At 47.3% G+C, this 19,565-nt stretch overlaps 1 protein-coding gene across 1 annotated transcript in view; it reads left to right on the top strand.

Moving 5' to 3' along the window:
* The window catches only part of VSTM4 (V-set and transmembrane domain containing 4), a 95,702-nt gene that overhangs the window by 27,224 nt on the left and 48,913 nt on the right, over positions 1-19,565 (top strand). The window contains exons 3-4 of the mRNA XM_087431829.1: positions 1,964-2,032; positions 10,130-10,237. Coding sequence (XP_087287955.1) covers positions 1,964-2,032; positions 10,130-10,237 — 177 coding nt within the window. The remainder of the gene's footprint in view (positions 1-1,963; positions 2,033-10,129; positions 10,238-19,565) is intronic.

Here is a 19,565-nt window from a genome sequence, read left to right as displayed (position 1 = left end):
ACAGAGCTGGTCTTCCTCAGCAAAAAGAGGAAGATTAGCATGAATGTTAGCTCAGGGCTGATCTTCCTCACAAAAAAAATAAATAAATAAAATAAAGGGGCAATTTAGTATTTCAACCCAGCATACATCAGTGCATCACAACCTTTAAAGTGTGTACAATTGGGTGTTGTCGGTGACACTTAACTCTTTAAGAAATTCAACCATACTTAAGCAGTGCTGGTTGAGAGAAGCTGTGCAGAATGCCAATCGGGATGCTTCGGAGGTAAGCAGAGCTTTTGGCAGTTCTAACAGTGAGATGAAAATTGGAAGGGCTGTGGTAAATACCCCAGGCTTTCCAGGGGAGATCCCTGAAGGACTGTACCCTAAGAGTAAGGGCAAACCAGAAATAGACTAGACCATATAAAAGCTGAAACCCAGCCTCCAACGGTTCAAACCCTGATTGGACTAGGTGAGCATCCCCTTATTCTAACTTCCTGCTAGGAAACTAAAATTTTATCTAAAGCCTCCTTCATTTTCCATAAACAATGTCTGGCATTCAGTTAAAAAAAAATCAGGCATATCAAGGGATAGAGTCAAAAGCAAAAACAGGTAACAGAAGCCTGTGGGTGAGGCAGATATGACAGTTATTAGGCATGTACATTAAAATAATATAATTAATATGGTTGAAAAATTAGATGAAAAGCTGGAGAAGTTCATTAGAGAGCTGGGATATATATAAAAAATAATTCAATGGATAATCTAGAACTGAAAAATACCATAAGTGAAATTAAAACTGAATAGATGGGTTTAACAGCACGTTAGACAGAGATGAAGAGATTAGTGATCTGAAAGATAGGCCGTCAGGATATAACTAATGCAAGGCTCAGAGAAATAAAAAGATGGAAAATTCAGAATTGAAATCCATCACAATATTAATATAAAAGTTTGTGGGAGGGGCAGTAAATAGAATTAAAGTTCCAGACCATCTTTGCTGTAGTTCTTGCCTCTCATATTGATTCAATCTCCATTCTAACCACCTGTATCATTTTATTGAGGTCCTAGATTCCCTTCTCTAGAGCTCCTCAGTATGTAGCCACTGACCACATGTGGCTGTTTAAATATAAATTAATTAAAATGAAATGAACTGCATAATCAGTTCCTCAGTCCCATGTAGATTAGCCACATTTCACATGCTTAGTAGCCACATGTGGCCGTGGCTGCTATATATATAGTGCAAACACAAAATTTCCATCACCTCAGAAAGTTCTATTGCACAGTAATCTCAGTCCTTGACATTTTGCATTTTTTGTCAGGTTAATTTTTATATTTTTCTAAAATCTAAACTTTCCATGGGTTCCAGACTCTTTAGTGGGTATTCAAGGTTTTATACGGGGTAGCTCAATTCTGTTTCCCTGACTGTTGAAAGCAGGCACAGTGAATTCCGTGATGAATCACTGACTGAAAAAAGACAAAATAATCTCAAAATCAGAGGCCTGCTGCTCTGGGTGACTGTCTCGCGTGGAGAATGGTGCTCAGGGCGCTGAGCCTGAGTCGTCAGATGACCTCAGGCTCCTCTATCTAGGGATACCCAGGCAAGTACACTACATTTTAGACAGATGTCCACTACAATGGTGAAACAAATAATGTTTTGGTTCTTGGAATTCCCATTGGGGAACTCTTTATTTTGCAAATCTATGGGGCAAGTGGGCCTTCTATTGAACTGAGTCCCAGCTTTGCCGTTTACTGACTTTTAAATGTAGACAACTTCATTCCCCTCTCCGGTGCCTCAGGTGTCCCAGTTGTTATGTGTAAGTCATTGCATCTCTCCGTGATGTGTGAGTTCTGATAATTAAATGTGATTTTACAAATGTGAAAATTACTTTATAAATCTAAGTGCCGTGATAATACCATTTTGGAATACGGCGTGGGCCAAGTCCATAAGCTACTCGACTATATGCTAAGCTGTTTCTTTTTTGTCTTACAGTGATTTCCCTCAAAGCTTCTGAAGATTCATCCCTTGAGAAAAAGAAAGAGACCTGGGCAGTTTTTGAAGGTAAAGCTTGCATATTTCTTTATTACAAGAAGCCACCTCCCTTTTAGATAACAGGAAAGGGATCGACTAGGAATAAAGGACCCTAACTTCTTAGTTTTGCCATAACATCAAGTTGTTTTTGTGCCTTAAACTTACTCAAGAGCAGGATGGAATCCCTGGTGGGATCAGCCCACAGATTTTGCAAGAATAGAGGTGAAAGCTCCAATCTGCGTTGTTGGGGGTTGTTTGTTTTGTTTTGCTCCAGAATTCCAACTCCTAGGTGATATTAGGGAGAGATCTTCAAGAAATATAAAAATGAACAGTACATCTACTGTAACGAATTTTATCTCAGGTTTCTTAGGGAGTTTGGGGTTTTAGAAACAGTTTGAATACCTTAAGCAAGTGATTTTCAACCCATGTTAGAATCACCTGGGGAGCTTTAAAAACACTGATGCCTGGACCACATCTCTAGGGATTCTGATTGAGTTGGCTCTTGTTAAATCTTTCCAGGTGATTCCAGTGTGCAGCCATACCTTTGAGTGGTGGTTCCCAAAGCTGGTCCCAGACCAGCAGCGTCAGCGTCACTGGGAGCCTGTGACAAATGCACTTTGTTGGGCTCTACCCTTGCATATGGAATCAGAAACTCTGGGGTTGGCGCCCAGCAGTCTGGGTTTTAACAAGACCTTGGGGTGATTCTGATGCACACTCAGACTGGACCCTTAGGGCAGTGGTTCTCAACAGGAGGTGATTTTGCCCCTCCAGGGGACATTTGCCAATGTCTGGATATATTTTTGGTTGGCGCAACTAGCATTTTGGTGCTACTGGCATCTACTGCGTAGAGGCCAGGGATGCTGCTAAACATTCTGCAATGCACAGGTCCGCCCCCCACAACAAAGAATTCTCCAGCCCCCGATGTCAAGAGTGCCGAGGTTGAGAAACCTTGCCTTGAAGTAAGGAAAGTTCACAGAAATTATTATCACAAAGTGGTTGAGGATTGTGACCATAAGCAATGAAAAAATATAGTTTGTGGGTTCTCAGGCGAGACTTTGGTCAGTGAAAAACTGATTAATGATCAGAGGTGATCCAGAAATTGTGAAAGATGACGTCTTATGAAGGTGTGGCATTTATTGATGACAAACGACCTTGCCAAAGGGATCTAAGGAGATGTGTGTGCCTTGGGGCTTCACCATCACCTTTTGTTAATTCACCAGGTGAGATGGAAGGAGAGCTTCCCCTAGGGTCAGAGCACCTGGAATCAAACCTACCTTTTCCAATAGCAAGTTGAAAGCAGTGGATTGAGGCACTTTCTGTCTTAGAAAAATGTAACTGTAATTGTGAACATGGTCTGCAAACTATAAGGTGTCACTCATGTAGGCCATTAGAATTTATTGTTTCATTTTGTAGTCATAAAGCGATAACATGAATGGATCTTGAGGTATTATGCTAAGCAACATAAGTCAAACGGAGAAAGATAATTACCATATGACGTCACTCATGTGGAAGATAAACAAACAAGCACACAGATACAGAGCACAGAGTGGTGGTTACCAGAGGGGAAGGGAGTAGGGAAGAGTGAAGGGTTGGAGGGGCACATATGTACGGTGACAGACAGAAACTAGACTTTTGTGGTGAACACCATGCAGTTTATACGGAAGCTGAAATATAATACTGTACACTGGAGATTTACACGTTATAAACCAATGTGACCTCAATTAAAAAAAATTTTCTTTTCTCAGATTGCACTTGACTCCCACAATGATTCTTTGTATTCCCTGCCTTTTCTTCTGCCTGTTTTGTAGCTGCCTTTTTCTTTATTTGATGACCCCTTCCTAACAAAATAATCCCCGGTTCCCTTCCTCAGCCTTTCATTCAGGGAATGCCTATTCATTAGCAAAAAGATGAAAGTGATTTCACTCCTCCTGGAGTGAAGCAGTAGAAAAAGCAATTGATTCACTCCATGTTTCTGGAGCTGCCCTATGACCCAGGCCCTGTGATGGGTGGGAGTATGGCGAGTCCGGGGGATCTTCGAGGTAGGTGACTGGCAGCTGTGACAGCCAGAGCCCTGTTTATCATCAGATGCATAAGGATCTTCTGGGGGGGGCTGTGTTAGTAACCCAGACTCTGGGCTCCCCCCCACACCCCCAAAATCTGATTACTGCATTTAGGAAGGGATCAAAGAATTTGCACTTTATCGGCCTGGGGTGTTTCTGATGCAAGTGGTCTGAGGACCATATTTTGAAAATACTGCAGTACAAAAAACAAGAGTTTATATGTCTGGAAGGATTGTAGCATTTCGTCCTGACATGCCTTGCAGCATAATCAGCATCTCTAAAACACTTTGTATAATTAATAATGTTTTATAATTCACGTGTAGCTACAGGATATCAGAGTTACTCTCCACCTAACTCGACACAAAATCCGTAGCCCAACATGCGCTCTCTTCTCAACACAGAGGATTAGGTCCCTTCAGAAAAGCAGAATTGGGATTCTCACTATGTATGATGCCTCAGAACAGTTGTTTCCAAAGGGCTTTCCCTATGATTTCGGCAGTGGCAGCAGCGTCCCTGTGTTTTGCTTTTTCAACCCAGCCACAGCGTTGGTGAGGTCAGGGGTGCAGTTGAAATTCCCTGGCGTCTGATCCCAGGCCTTTGCCCTTTTGTTCCTGGATGGGGGAGCTGCAGGAGGGCTTGCGGACGGATATCCATCTTCCTGGGGCTTAGCTGGCCTGGCTGTGCGCCCGCAGCACAAAAAAAGCATTGTCAGGCCTCTTGGTGAGATGCTGGAGTGAGTTAAATCCCTCCAGGCTATTGCTCAGGTATTTCGCCCCAAGTAAGATGGTATTACAGGCTGGATAAAAAAACAGTAGAAGTACACGGTTTTCTTGACAGAACCCCGATCTCGGATGCGTTTGCATTTGCCCTGGAAATGTACAGGACTGAATTGACTTTCCAGATTCAGTGGTCTGGGGAGAGTTGGTTTCCTTCCCTGTGCTGAGGAATGCTGGGGTCACCGGGTTTCAAAGCAGCGCTGAATACCCCAGTCGGCCTCAGGGTTGCCTGGCAACAGGTGCTGTCTGCTATTCAGTGGGCCAGCTCTGCCTGGCCTAGCGTGTGGGGCTTGGCTTTCTGGGAGGGCGGGAGCTGGCACAGGACATCGTGCACCCCCATCTCGGCCTCCCTGCCGTGTGCGCATCACTCCAGCCTGCCGGCCCACCATCTGCTTCAGGGAGGCCTGGGCTGGGGCGGTGGGAAGACATTTTCTGCATGGAGGCATACAATTGAGTCTAAAAACGACATTGGTGCCTTTGGCAGCCCAATGGCAAAAGACAAAACTGCAAATGAATTCGGGGAATATAAGAGGACTTTTAGAATTTTTTTGAGTGTGCAGGTATATATGATATTTTAAAAGTTAATCCCAGATTTGATTAAATGCAGATATTTTGTTAAATTTGGACCTGAAGGCTTAGATTCAGCCTTTGGACAAGCATTGTTTGGCCTGGTCTGAGTTTTAAAACCTTTGAGCAATGTTTATAATTAGAGGTTTTTAAGTAAAAGTTAAAGGAAAAGTCGGAAGATATGGCAACACTGGGTGGGCATTCTGGCTTGAGAACAGCTGCCTGGAGCCGAGCTACCTCTGTGGGGCAGGGCACCGCTTTGCTCTGGCTCACCAGGGGAAAAGCTGGCCCTGACGTCTTCAGAGTTTGTGACCTTGGCTTAAATGGCTCAGGGTTTAACCTTTGTTTGCAGAGAAAAACAGGGAAGGTGGTTTCAGTGTTTTGAGTAGATGCAGCAGGGCAATTGTCTTTATGCAGCAGAAGAAATGCTTGGAACGGAGTTGAAAACCAGAACTTGGGGGTACTAGTTGCTGCCCAACCCAGAAAGACTCAGGTCTTCTTTTTGAGCTTTTCTGCTTCTGCAGGGTGACACCTTTTATGGTTCCTGTAGCTTCAAGAACACAACAGAGCAGGCACAATTGATCCTGCGCCTGTGGGGACCCACGTGCCAGCGGCTGGTGCTTTGGCCAGTGTCCACTGCCCGGAGGGCCTGTGTGCTTGGCCATATAGCTGAGCCTTTCCGACTGGCCAGATGTTTTATGATTCTATAGCCCTGGCTGCCTGTGGAGAGCCCCCTTTGTGCCACGTCGAGGAGGTTGTGATCTGAAACCATAATGTGGGCCTCTTGGAGCCCCTCGCCTCCTGCCAGGGCAGAGTGGGCCACAGATGTCTGCGGTATGCTTCTGGGGACACGGGAGATTCTTGCTGAGACCTTATCCCTCCTCGGTTCCTGCAGTCCCAAAACCAAGGGAAGAATTCTGATGAAGAGGTGAGCTCGTGGGTCACGTCGCTCTGCTCCAGTGGCACAGAAACTTCAGTAAGACAATTTTTTCTCTCCATTCCAAAAAGGAGACTGAAGCCAAATTGCCCATGCCCTTTTGGTCCAGGGGCCGGCATCTCCAGAATCCCTTTGAGGCGGATGTTGCATCCACTTGCCCCACGTTCTGTCTGCCTGGCAACATGACCGCGTTGTTTACCATCTCTCTTGTGCCGGAATTGGCTCTGCACTCCTGTTCCCGGAGTGGTTTGCTCAATGGTGTGTAAATCCGGGACTGGCCATGTGTTCTCCATGTTCTGGCCCATCCTGTATCCTCTCATGAATCCCGGTCTGTGACCTCTGCTCTGTCCCTCCGAGTTTCGTGTTGTTTAAATGCGGGCCCATGCCTCTCTCCTAACTCTTACCACTCGCAGAGTTCCCCACCATACTAATCCACAAAGCCCACACGTCTGAGACACAGGCGTCTGTATAGAGAGGCAGCTTTGATTTTATTTATAGGACAGAGTTTTCTCTATTTCTGTCTCAACTTTCTCACACCCTGTGAGAGGTTGGTGTCTTCATATGGTGGAGAACAGAGAGAAAGCAAGCTCGACTCCTCTAATCTGGCTCTGCTCCCACCATCCCACTGAATTGGCTTTGCCCCAGGACTTTTCCAGTAGCTTCCTAGTGGGAAAACCCAATGGGTGTTTTCCAGCAGTACTTGATGCTATTAAGAAATCTTTCTTACAACATTCTACTCTCTTGGCTTCTAGAACTTTCACTCCAGTCCTCCTGCGCTTCTAGGACTGGCTCCTGGCTCCCTTTTTTAGGAGACTCTTCCTCTTGCCCTACCCCCTGCTCACTCCCTTAAATATCAGTGCAGGTGCTCCCTTCACCTGCGACCTTGTGCTGCTTCGCTTTCTACCTATTTTAGTCCAGGCTTCTAAGTTGCCAGGAACAGAAACCCACTCAAACTAGCTTTGCCAAAAATGCTGACCAAGCCTAAAAACAGAAAGAATCATGGACTCCAGGGAAGAGACTAACACTGGGCCTCTCTGGAGCACAGGCCAGAGAGGGACAGTCGGAAGGACCCGAGATGACTGATTCTACCCCATTCTCCTCCCTTCTTTCATTGCCCATGCCTTACCTGCTTCTCCAGGCTCGCTGTGGAAGCCAGCCACCCTGCCACCCCTAACATGCTGGCTTTTTCAATTTCAGCACTTAACTAACTGCTTCTCCAGGTCCCAAGGGCTTTACAGAGGTGCATTCCTATTGACTCAGCCATCCCACTTCCAGGAGCTTAATCTTAAGAGCATAATGTGAGAGATGCATTAAGGTCTAAGCTTATGAATGCTCGTCATAGAATCATTTCTTACAGGGAACAGTTGGAAACACTTTGAGCAGCCAATAATAATATTGTTAAGTCACTTAGAACATGATAAACTTTTATCATATTTTTGAAAACAATTCAGAATCACTTTTTGAAGAGAGATTAATGAGAAAATGAGATTAAATAAAAAGATATGAAATTGTGTGATCTTAATTTAAAAATATATACATACGCATTATAAAGAACACCAAATGTTAGCTGTAGTTATCTCAGGGTGATGGAGGCCTGATGACTTCTTTTCTCTCTATTTTTTTTCTCTCTATTTTTTCTCTCTCTCTCTGTTTTTATTCTCTCACTGTACTTTTGCATTTTCTGTGTTATTTTAAATATGACTCAGCACTTTGGGAGGCCCCCCTCAGCCTTTCCAGGCTGGGCTGGGCCCCTTCTCTGTGTGTTTCCAGTACTGGGCACACATTCCTTTTGTTGCAGGTACTGGGCAGCCCTCTGATTTCTTGATGAGCAGACCTTTGGGTGTTCTTGCATCTAGGAGCATGATGAACATAGCTGATAAATGGCTGTTGGCTGAAGAAATTTAAGTCAGAGAAAGTTCTTTTAAGTGAGAGAAACATTTTTGCTAAGTTCAAACGTCTGCAGCCTTTTGTTGCATAGAAGTTTAAAATAATGCTTTTGGCTTCTCTTTAACTTTCTGAGGAGTTTTGGCATTTTGTCAATCAGATTGATGATAAAGTTTATCATTGGAGTTTAACAAATGTATGTATATTGTTCTGGGTTGAATGTTTGTGTCCCTCAAAATTCGTATGTTCAAATCCTAACCCCTAATGTCATGGTACGAGGAGGTGGGGCCTTTGGGAGGTGATTAGGTCATGAGAGTGGAGCCCACATGAATGGGACTAGTGTCCCTATAAGAGACCCCGTGAGAGCTTGCTTGCTCTCTCTCTGTTCTCCACCGTATGAAGACACCAAGAGATGTCTCCAAACCAGAAGAGAGACCTCACCAGACACCAGATCTGCCCGCACCTTGGCCTTGGACTTCCCAGTCTCTACAGCTGTGAAAAATAAATGTTTGTTGTTTAAGCCACCCACTCTATGGTGTTTCGCTGTAGTAGCCTAAACTAAGACACATATGAACACGATTTAACTATTGGACCTTTTAAAAAAAATTTATGAGATAATTATAGATTAACATGTATTTCTAAGAAATAATACAGAGAGATCCTTTGTACCAGCTTGTACCCTTCACCCAATTTCTCCCAATGGTAACATCTTACAAAACTATAGTACAATATCACAACCAGGATATTGACATTGATACAGCCAAGAGACAGAACATTCCCATCATCACAAGGGTACCTTATAGCCAAACCCGTTTTCCTGCCATCCCCCACTTCCTCCTTAACCTCTGGCAACCACTGATCTCTTCTTAATTTCTATAATTTTGTCATGTCAAGAATGTTATATAAATAAAATCATACAGTATGTAACCTTTTGGGATTTTTTTCACGTAGCGTAACTCTCTGGAGAGTCACCCAGGTTGTTGTGTGTGTCAGTAGTTTAGTCCTTTTTATTGCTGAGTAGTGTTCCACAGTGTGGATGGACCGCAGTTTGTTTAACAGTTCACCCACTGAAGGACATCTGGGCTGTTTTCAGTTTTTGGCTACTCTGAATAAAGCTGCTATAAATATGCATGTACAGGTTTGTGTGTGAACTTAAGTTTTCATTTCTCCAGGATAAATGCCCTGGAGCGCAATTGCTGAGTTGAATGGTAGCTGTAGATATATCTTTTAAGAAACTGCCAAACTGTTTTCCAGAGTGGCTGTATTATTTTACGTTCTCACCAGCAATGTCTGAGTGACCCAGTTTATCCATACCCTTGCCAGCATTTGGTATTGTCACTATTTTTTATTTTAGCTGTTCTGATAGGGGTGTGGGATATCTCATTGTGGTTTGAATTTGCATTTCTTTAACGGCTAAGGAAGAACTTGGGGACATTTTCTCATGTGCTTATTTTCTATCTATATATTCTCTTTGGTGAAATCTCTCTGTATGTTTCTGCCTATTTTCTAATAGGATTGTTTATTTTTTACTATTGAGTTTTGAGAGTTCTTTATATTCTGGATACTAGTCTTGTTGGATATGTAATTTGCAAATATTTTCTTCCAGTCTGTAGCTTGACTTTTCATCTTCTTCATATGGGTGTTTACAGTACAAAAGTTTTTAATTTTGATGAAATCTGATTTATCAAGTTTTCCTTATATGGATGGTGCTTTCCGTGTCATCTAAAAACTCTCTCCTTTGTCCTAGATCCCAAAGATTTTCTCTTATGTTTTTTATAAAAGTTTCCTAGTTTGTATTTTACACTTAAGTTTATGGTTCATTTTGCGTTGGTTTTTGTATAATGTATGAAGTTTATTTGGTGTGGCCCATCCCGATGGTCACTCGCGTGTCCTTGCCTTTCAGATCTCTACGTGTATGCAGTGCTCGTGTGCTGTGTGGGCATTCTCAGTGTTCTGCTGTTCACCCTCACCATCATCTGGCAGTCTGTGTTTAACAAGAGGAAATCCAGAGGTAAGAGAACGGCTAAGGTCATGTCTGGAATGGGAGCACAACCAAACCACAGACAGGCGGAAGACGCTGGGCAAAGTATCACCTTGGCTGAAAAATGCATTGTGAGTCAGAGATTATTTACCTGTGACTGGTGGGCACAGGGGGTGAGGAGATGTGTTTCCTTGGACTCTGCTAAAATCAACTGTGAGCACTGTTGACATCATTTAAATGCCCCTTTTTCTCAAATCCCTTCCTTCATAGGTTTCTGAGCTCCCTTCCCCCTCTCATTCTCCCAGAAAGAGGAGGTGGAGTCAGGTGAACCTGAGTTTGATTCTGGCTCTGCCACTTCAGGCTGAGTTTTGTTTTTTTTTTTTTTTTGTGAGGGGGACTAGTCCTGAGCTAACATCCGATGCCAATCTTCCCCTTCAATCTTCCCCTTTTTTCTTGAGGAAGACTGGCCCTGGGCTAACATCCGTGCCCATCTTCCTCTATTTTATATGGGACGCCGCCACAGCATGGCTTACCAAGCGGTGCGTTGGTGCACGCCTGGGATCCGAACCTGTCAACCCCGGGCCGCCGAAGTGGAGCACCTGCACTTAACCACTTGCGCCACCTGGCCGGCCCCCAGACTGAGTTTTTACACACGTTCCTAACCACTCTGAACTTCGGTTTCTTCGTTTATGAAATGAAATGGGATCGACACCACATTTCCTTAGGTTGAATGTTGTTGTGAGTGTTCATGATTTAAATACAGTCCCCGGCGGTGGGCCTGGTGGGAGTAGAAGCTCTCTCCCTCCTTCTTTTCCTTCCCAGTCTGCGTGTCAACTTCCTGCCATCTCTGTTCTTGTCGGTGTCCTGTTCCTCTGGACCCATCCTCAGCCCCTGCTCGCTTTCCTTTCTCCTTCTTCGTGATCATAGTCCTAGTGACTCTCATCTCTCTGGGAAGGCTGCCTACCTTCTCTCTCTAGTCCCGCCTCTCACCAAGCCTTGTTTCACATTTCTGCCAGCTCCTGTATGTTTTATCTGAGCTATTCTGCCTGCCATCCCTTCAGAATTTCCGAAACAGACAAGGATGCTGTAGCTCCCAGAGCTGACCAGTGTAAGAGCTGGGCCCTGGAAGTGGACTGACTCTGGTTCAAATGGCAACTCCTTGCTTACCAGATGGTGACTTACCTGCCATGCTTTGCCTTCCCCATCTAAATAATGGGAAAAACAGTAGTATACCAGTCTGATAGGACTGTTGTTAAGGATTAAGTTTAAAAAAATGCAAAAAAACCCCTTAGCACGTTCTGGCTTCTTGTAAGTATCCAGTATTTATGATGACATGGCTATAGTTAGACATAATAATTATTACTGTTAGCCCAAGGTCATAAAGCTGGAAAGTGTTAGATTTGGTGGTCACCGTTTAGGGGGACGCTCAAACGGGGAAACGGAGCAGTGTTTCCAGAGGGGACTCTCCTCAGAGGTGTGGTGGGCAGGGCTAAGGGAACCGGGGGCGGGGGGGGGGGGGCGGGGATGCACGCAGGAACCAGCGCCCACTGGGATGCTGTTTCCACCCTAAACCATAGGGCACAAGGGGAGGAGAGGCTCCTGGAACTGGGGAGAGCTGCAGCTGTGGGAGCATCACCGACAGAAGCCTTAGAAGAGGAACTCAGGCAGTGTCAAACCAGCAGACAGCAGGGAGGGAGCCAGGAGCATATATTCCTCAGCCCCCCTCCGCCCTCCTCCCCAAGATGTCCTATGGCTGCCTCCCTTTGGTCCTGCCAACCAGAAGCCAGAGGGCAGTGCATAGAGGTCAGCCTCCAGGGCCCTGAGCGGGGTGGAGAAGGGTGGACAGGGATTGTGTGGGGTGCGTGGAGACACCCAGCACACTCAGCACCCGGAGACGGAGTGAGGGCTGTAGCCAGACCTCTCTCCTCCACAGCCTGTACCCTTCCCCATGCTCTGGGTGTGTCTCTGTGCTGTGCTTCTGGGGCCTTCCTCCACGACATCTGCCCACCTCACCAACAGTGCCTGAGCTTTTCTCCTGTTCCAAACCCCTGGCCGCTTTTCTGAGCTCGTGGCACACGTTGCACATGTGTGCATGCATTGGCCTGCCTTCAAGAGGACAGCATGTAAGGCAGGGACCATGCATCTGATTCATCCTCCTCGGAATTTGGCTCATGACAGCTGCTCAACAAATGGTGGACAAATGGGCTTGTTTCCCGGCTGCTTTGCTCCCAGCTGTTGGAGTTTGGAAGCCACAGAGGCAGTTTCCAAGCCCGTTTTGCTCTCAAGTCACCTCCGCCTGGGCTCAGGGGCAGCGAAGTCTGACTTGAGCTCCAGGCCTGTTAGGCCTTAGGCGGGATCCGAGAAACAAAGCAAGGCAGTGAGGTAGTGGGGTCAGGAGATATCCTTCTTCTCCAAAGCCAAGAAGAGCCGAGTGGGACACGGATTCCAGGCCTTACACAGAGCTGCTGAGAATGCGGGTCCCAGCTGCCCTTGTCCCCTGTGCAGTGGGCTCCAGACGGCCTCAGGTGCACCTGTGCACAGCATCTGAAAGCCCTACTGAGCTGTTGAGAGCTTTGAGCACCTGTTGTGGGCCAGACCCCTCGCTGGCTCCTCCACGTCCTCATGTAATCCTCACCACCAGCGTGGGATGACATTTGACAGAGAACACACTGAGGAGCTTCATAAAGTCCTGAAACAAGGAAGTGGCCGAGCTGAAGCCCAGCCCCATCCCAAGCCTCCCACGTTTCTGTTCAAGAAAACCTCAGCCATCTGGGGGCTGATCTTGCCAAGGAATTTTCCTCCAGCTTTCCCTGGTGGTTGTTGCTGAAGTCCTTCCCAAAGAGCGAGTCACAGCTCCCGCACCTCCTTGGGGACTCAGCTTTGGTCTGGGGCAACTTGCCCCTTGGCAGGCTGGCATCCCGTAGCCCTGGCTGGGTGGGTCCTGCCCAGTGTGGCCCTTCCTAGGCACCTCCTAGCCACACCATGGGGCCAAGGACAGAGCACTGTGCGTGGCAGGCCCAGTGATGCCCCTCACCTGGGCCCAGGAGCTGCAGCGCCACACTGCCCAAACCTTCAGGAGCAGGCTGTTTACCTGGGACCCTGCTCAGAGGCAGATTCTAGTTTAGTCCACCAGGGGCAGGCCTGAGATTCTGCTTTTCTAATGAGATCTTGGGGAATGCCACCACTGCTGCTGCGAGGCCACCCTTTGAGTAGCAAGGCCTTAGAGCCAGTTCTTCTCAAATTTCTCCCACTCAGCACCCCTCTTTTGCAACAAATATTTTGAAATGATCCCATTACTATCTTGAAGTGAAACTCATAGATAAGATATCCTACCTGTACCCACAAAAATAAATTTAATGGTCTAACTATGATAGAAAGGAGAAGGGAATGGAAAGTAATTCATAACACAACAAAACAAAATTTAGTATTGCACCTCTTCTCTTGAATAAGTTCGAATTTCAGAGAAGACAATGTTCCTTTATGTTTGACATGATTTGGAGCATATATATGTATGTTTACATTTGAAATAAAGGCTAAACAAGTACCTGCATGTTTATATGAAGACTCAATATGCAAGTGACAGGGACAAGGATAGACTGACACAGGTATGCTGTAAAATCCAGGAGTGGCACTGCTCGTAGTGATGGGATTTCTAAAATCCCAACTGTTGGTAAAGTTTCAAACAAAAATGTATACTCTTTGCCTGATTTTCACACTCTTTAAACATTCTTCATGTATTAAAATCGAGCAAAAATATTCTTGTGTTTATATGTAAAATGGACTTAGGTCCCAGGCTCTGATGAGCAGGTTTCTTCTCTACATGAATGTCAGGAGGGTCTATCAAAGTCATGTGGGACAAAATCTTCATTTGTGGACTGTCTTATATATTGCTGGATGTCCAGCATGCCAGCCCTCTGCCTACCAATTGTCAGGTATTGTCCTCCATCAGTGTGACAGTCAGAAACATCCCCAGAGGCTTCTAAATTGGCTCTAGAGAGTGGGACCATCCCCACTGATGACCATGAACTTTGAGCAGGCTCTTCCCAGGTCTCATGTTGAGTTGGAGGAAACAGGGCCTCCAGGAACCCGTGGGGATAGGCCCGGTGGAAGGAGACATGGAGTGAGTGGGACACTGTCTGTATGTGGGTCTGTTTCCATCCTAATACTCTCTCTGGGATGTAAGTTGTTTTATTTGGTCCCTGTTTCACAGCTGAGGAGGTAGGGGCATGTGGAGAGCAGGTGAATTGCTCAGATATTTCATAGGACCCCAAACCACCCTCTCAGTTCCAGACTCGGTGCCTTCCTCTGTAGAACCTCGACAGAAGGTGTCCTTGGAGAGCCGGGTCACTGCTGCAGGCAGGTTTGGGGGGGTTTAGTCACCTTCATGGTGCCCAGGAAGGCAGCCCCTGGCTCGGAACCCGTGGCATTCCAGGAGCAAGTTGGCAGGTGGGTTTGCAGGGAGGGGCCCCCAGCTTCCACTAAGACCTGGATTACAAGCTCCTTCCCAACTTGTTTCTCAATGAAATTTAATAACAACAATGGCCTAAGGGGATCTGATAAATATGGCCTTGTTTTTGGCTGGTCAAAGACCTTTCTGGCTCTGAAAATGTAACTAAGAGCAGTTGCCTTTCCTGTCATTGAGTGAGCTCTTACCCAGAGAGCGCACCCAGTAATCCTGAAGTGTTTCGCGTATCGATTGCTGTGTAACCCATCTCAGTCGTAGTAGCTTCAAACAACATTTATGTGCTCAAGATTCTTCTCTCTGGGTAGGGCTCAGCTGGGCAGTTCTGCTGGCAGTGTCACCTGGAGTCTCCATATGGCCTCAGTCGTCTGGAGTTCACTGGGACAGGAGATCCAAGATGGTGCCACTCTCAGCCCTGGGGCTCACCTCTGAGACAGATGGGACAGCAGGGCTGGTGACAGCGCTCTCTCTCCTTCTGGTCTCACCAACAAGGTAGCCAGACCTTCCTACTTGGTGACTCAGGGCTCCGAGTGTGTGCCTAGACTGGACACTGGCATGGTTGTCACTCTGCCACATTCCGCTGGTTAAAGCAAGTTGTGAGGGCAGCCAGACTCAGGGAAGGGAGGATAGTGCACTTATTGATGGGAAGAATAGCAGGGGATTTGTGGTCATCTTTAAGTCACCACACAAGGAAAACTTGATTACTGTCTTTCCCCACCACCAGACCCAATGGGAAGCAAGAGGGGCCCCAGCTCAGGGATGAGTAAGGGATACACCCCAATCACTCCAGGTGGCTGGGGCATAATTGTGACAGCTTTGGGCCCTTAGCACTGGTGGTGCCAGGGCGTTACCCAGGCAACCAGCCAGTTCTCGAGGAGCACTGTACCATTTGTGCCCAAGCTGGGATGGATGGTAGCGGTGTGTGGCAGCAATTCCAAAGTAGCAGGTTCCAGCAGGTGCCAGAGTCCGAGCAGGAGCAGGGCACATCCCCTTATGTCAGTGTGCCCCAGGAGGCTGCTCCTGCTGTTATGGGTTAGCTGCAGTTGGTCATGGCTCTCATTGGGAGCAGTTAAGCATTTGTGGGCCAAGCCACATGTGTCCAAATAAAAACCAGTGACACTCTTATAATTCAAATATAGCATATTCTTACATTCAGTGCATCACACTATAGCAAACTTGCATCATCTTGATTAAAACTATTACTGCATATGAAGTGCTTACAACGGTGCTTGGTGTGAGGAGGGCCCAGGCCTTACTAGGGACTAACAACAATACAGACTCCCTCCTTGTATTACTGTTTCCAGGTTTTCTGTGCAAGCAGGTGTGTGCAGCTCTGAGTCACCCTGGAAAACACCAGTCCTCGTGTCCCAGGGCTGAGCCCGAGTTCTTCTAGTGGTTCCCTGAGCACACTTGTTTCCAAAAGTCTTTGCTTCTTCAGGAAATAGTCCAGACTCGCTGCTTTGGGGTGGCCGCAACAATCCCCCAACCTTCCATGTCTGAGCTTTTAAAAGGACAGTTTTGAAGGCACACCAAAACCAGACAGGGAGGGGAGAGGCCTCACCTCTTTACCTCTGCTCCTCTGTGTTCTCTTGTGACGACTCAGCGTAGCTTCTACTAGATATGCTAGCACCCGAGCCAGGCCTTCCTAGGGCTTGCTCGACACCTACATCCCTGCCACAGGTGATCTCCACTGCTTCCCTGTGGCGATGGCATCAAAGGTTCTGTGATCTTTTCTCCTAGAGGGACAAGAAAGAGGGAGCTAGGGGGCTGCTTCCCACTCAGTCACACTTGGTGGGGAGAGGCACCAAAGCTCAGAATAGGGCGACTGTGGATGAGGAGGGGCAGAGCAGCGACCTGGGGCCTTGGGGAGGATGAAGGGCTCACCCGCCTGGCATCCGGGACACTCGGACAACCCTGACAGCATGAGCTGTCCCCTTGAAACACTTCTAAGACACAGGCTTGGTCTTGAGAGTGCGTAGGAAGATTTGGCTGGCTCTAGTGGGCCCCCTGCCGCCATCAGAAGAAATCCTGTCTTCCTTTGGTGGAGGCACGTAAGCCTCTCCTGTAGCTTATTAACAAAAAGAGCACTGGACCTCCAGCCTGCACTCAAGCTCCTTCACTTGCAGAGCTGGTCTTCTTAGGCCTCAAAAGTCTCCTTACTGTAAAATGGGGATAAGAGCTCCTCTTACCTCGCAGGGCTGTTGGGGACACTTTTCCCGGTGCCGTGTGGCAGCCAGTCCTGGGTGTGGGCAGCTCTAGGGGCACCTTCTCCTGTGTGCAGTTCACCTTTCCAGGTCGCACCCCTCCATCGTATCACCATGACTATAGGATCAGCCACCCCAGCCACTAGGGCAGAGGAAACCTCTCTGCGCACTGTCCCGAGCAGAGATACGATGCGTGCCATGCGTGTAACTGGACATTTTTTAGTAGTCACATTAAAAAGGTAAAAAGAAATAGGTGAAATTCATTTGAATCTTTTATTTAACCTACTGTATCTGAGATATCATTTCAAGTGTCAATACAAAGATTCTGAATGAGATATTTTACATTCCTTCTTTCACACTAAGTCTTTGAAATCTGGCACGATTTCACACTCCCAGCACACTCATTTTGGACTAGTCACATTTCAAGTGTTTGCTAGCCACCTAGGGCTGGTGACTGCCTTATCGGATTATCGGACAGCGTGACTCTGGAGAGACAACTTTATGTGCTGGTGCTTTTCATTGAATGGATGTGGCCATAAAATGGCTCTTTGTACCAAGAGAACAGGAGGTGGAAAATTGAGTTCTCCTTTTCAGCTTTCCAGTTGGTGACTGAGAGAGACGCTTGACCTGTCCTTGTAACAGTGCCAGCCTGGAAACATAGTCAGGCAGGGCTGCTTCCTGGAGGGGGCTGGGCTCTTGGACATGGCACGGTGGGAGCATGCTCCTGTGCAAAGGAAAGGGCTGGCAGGAAGGGAGCACACCCCTGGTCCTGTCTCTCCCCCCAGGGAAATGCAGGCGGTGCTGTTCCAGGCTGCAAGGCTCCCTGCCCATGCTGGTGCCAGAGGAGGCTGGGAGAGCACTGTGCTCATTCATTCTGCAAATGCACTGGACCTTGGCTCAGGGGCTGCCACGGTGCTCACCATGGTGCTCACCACGAGTGTGGAATGCTTGGAGAACAGAGCAGAAATATCCACGGGTCCTATCTCAGGGTCTCTACAAGGCCTGGAGGTTTGAAGATGTGCAGGCGAGTTGGAGGGGAATGGGGGAAAGGTCATCCATACCTCGGAGGCCCCAACACTGCTATAGGGTCTGATAAGATTGGGGGGCACGGCTGCCTCTACCCCAAATCACCCGTCTCTGGGAGGTAGTGGTGTCAGGCACAGGCCCAGGTGGGGATGACAAAGCCTTCAGCCTGGACGTGTCATCTTGGAGGTTTAGCCATGAGGTGGGGCCTGGGAGCAGTATGGCCTCAGCTGAGGACGCAGAGAAAGGGTGGCCCAGGACCTGGCACTCATAGGCGTCTTCCTATCAGGAAAGGTGAGAAAAACAGTCCTTCCTTTTGGAGTCTTCAAAGTCCTAAAGACCATAAGATCACCAATTAAAAAGAGCTGTGTCCTGAGATTTCATTTCTGTGCAGGATGTTTGCCTTGCGTGGACCTGGGAGCCTCTGGTCAAGTGCGCTGGGTGCCAGGCCGGGGCTCATGGTGGAGACTGGTTCCAGGATCACCCTTTATTGGCTTCTTTCTCTTCCTGGTCTCAGTTCCCCACTCTCCAGTAGGTGTCCCAGGATCATCTCACACGTAGATTCTACGCTTGAATCCTTGTCTTACAGGCTCTGCTTCTGGGGGAGCCAAAGCTCAGACAGGTTGACAGTCTTGTGTAATCGGCGCTGATTATGCTTTGCATGTTTAAGGGTGATCCTGGGCAAAATCTGTTTCTCAGGTGCCCATAAGTCTCACCTTTGGTGTCCAGGATCACTTTTGGTCCCCTCTTCATTAAAGGGACATCGGTGCTGCATTCATGGGGCTGAGACCTCATAAGCAGTCGTCGGCAAGTGCTGGCAGACGTGCATCTTCTGTGTCTGGCGCTGACCGTCCTCACTGGGCTCCTGGTCCTTCTGAGTCAGCCCCCTGCCCCCATGGCCAACTGTTATGAGAGCTCCCCCCCGCCCCCCCCCCCAGCTTCTCTCATACTCCCTGCCCCTGATCTCCAGGCTGCTCACCTCGCTGCCCCTGGACTGGACTTCAGTGCATGGGATTCTCTAGGGCCCAGCCCCAGCTCTACCCTGCTCCAGCTGTGGCAAATGGGCCAGCCATTTATCCCGTGAGACTCAGTTTCTTCGTCTGTAGGAGCCCTAACAGCAACTGCCCAGGTTCTCTGAGAGTGGTGTGGAGCAGGACAAGAGGGCTCTGGAGTCAGGCTGCCCTCTTCTGCCTCTTCTTAGATGTGTTTGCTCCAGCTGCCGTGGCAAAGCTCATAGGTGGCCGTCTACTCCTTGTGTCTTCACGTGACCTTTCCTCTGTGCGTGTCTGTTTCCTAATTTCTTCTTCTTATAAGGACGTCAGTCATACTGGATTAGAGCTCACCCTAATGACCTCATTTAACTTAATCACCTCTTTAAAGGCAATGTCCAAATGCAGTCATATTCTGAGGTATTGGGTTTTAGGGCTTCAATATATGAATTTTGGAGGGTCACAGCTCAGTCCATAACACTATGTGTGTGACCTTGGGCAAAGGCATTAACCTCTCTATGCCTAAGTGTCCTTGACTGTAAAATAGGTGTAATGGCAAGGTTATTGTGAAGATTGGATTAGAGTACAAAGTTGTGGTCTTTAAAAGTTTTTGCTTGCGTAGCCCGTAAAATTATTTAAAAAACTACGTACCCTTTTTTTTGTTGACATCTAAATTTTTT

Source organism: Ceratotherium simum, chromosome 6, assembly GCF_057802395.1.
Source record: "Ceratotherium simum simum isolate JZ-2026a chromosome 6, ASM5780239v1, whole genome shotgun sequence".
NCBI lineage: Eukaryota > Metazoa > Chordata > Mammalia > Perissodactyla > Rhinocerotidae > Ceratotherium > Ceratotherium simum.
This window is presented reverse-complemented; position numbering and strand designations above follow the sequence as displayed.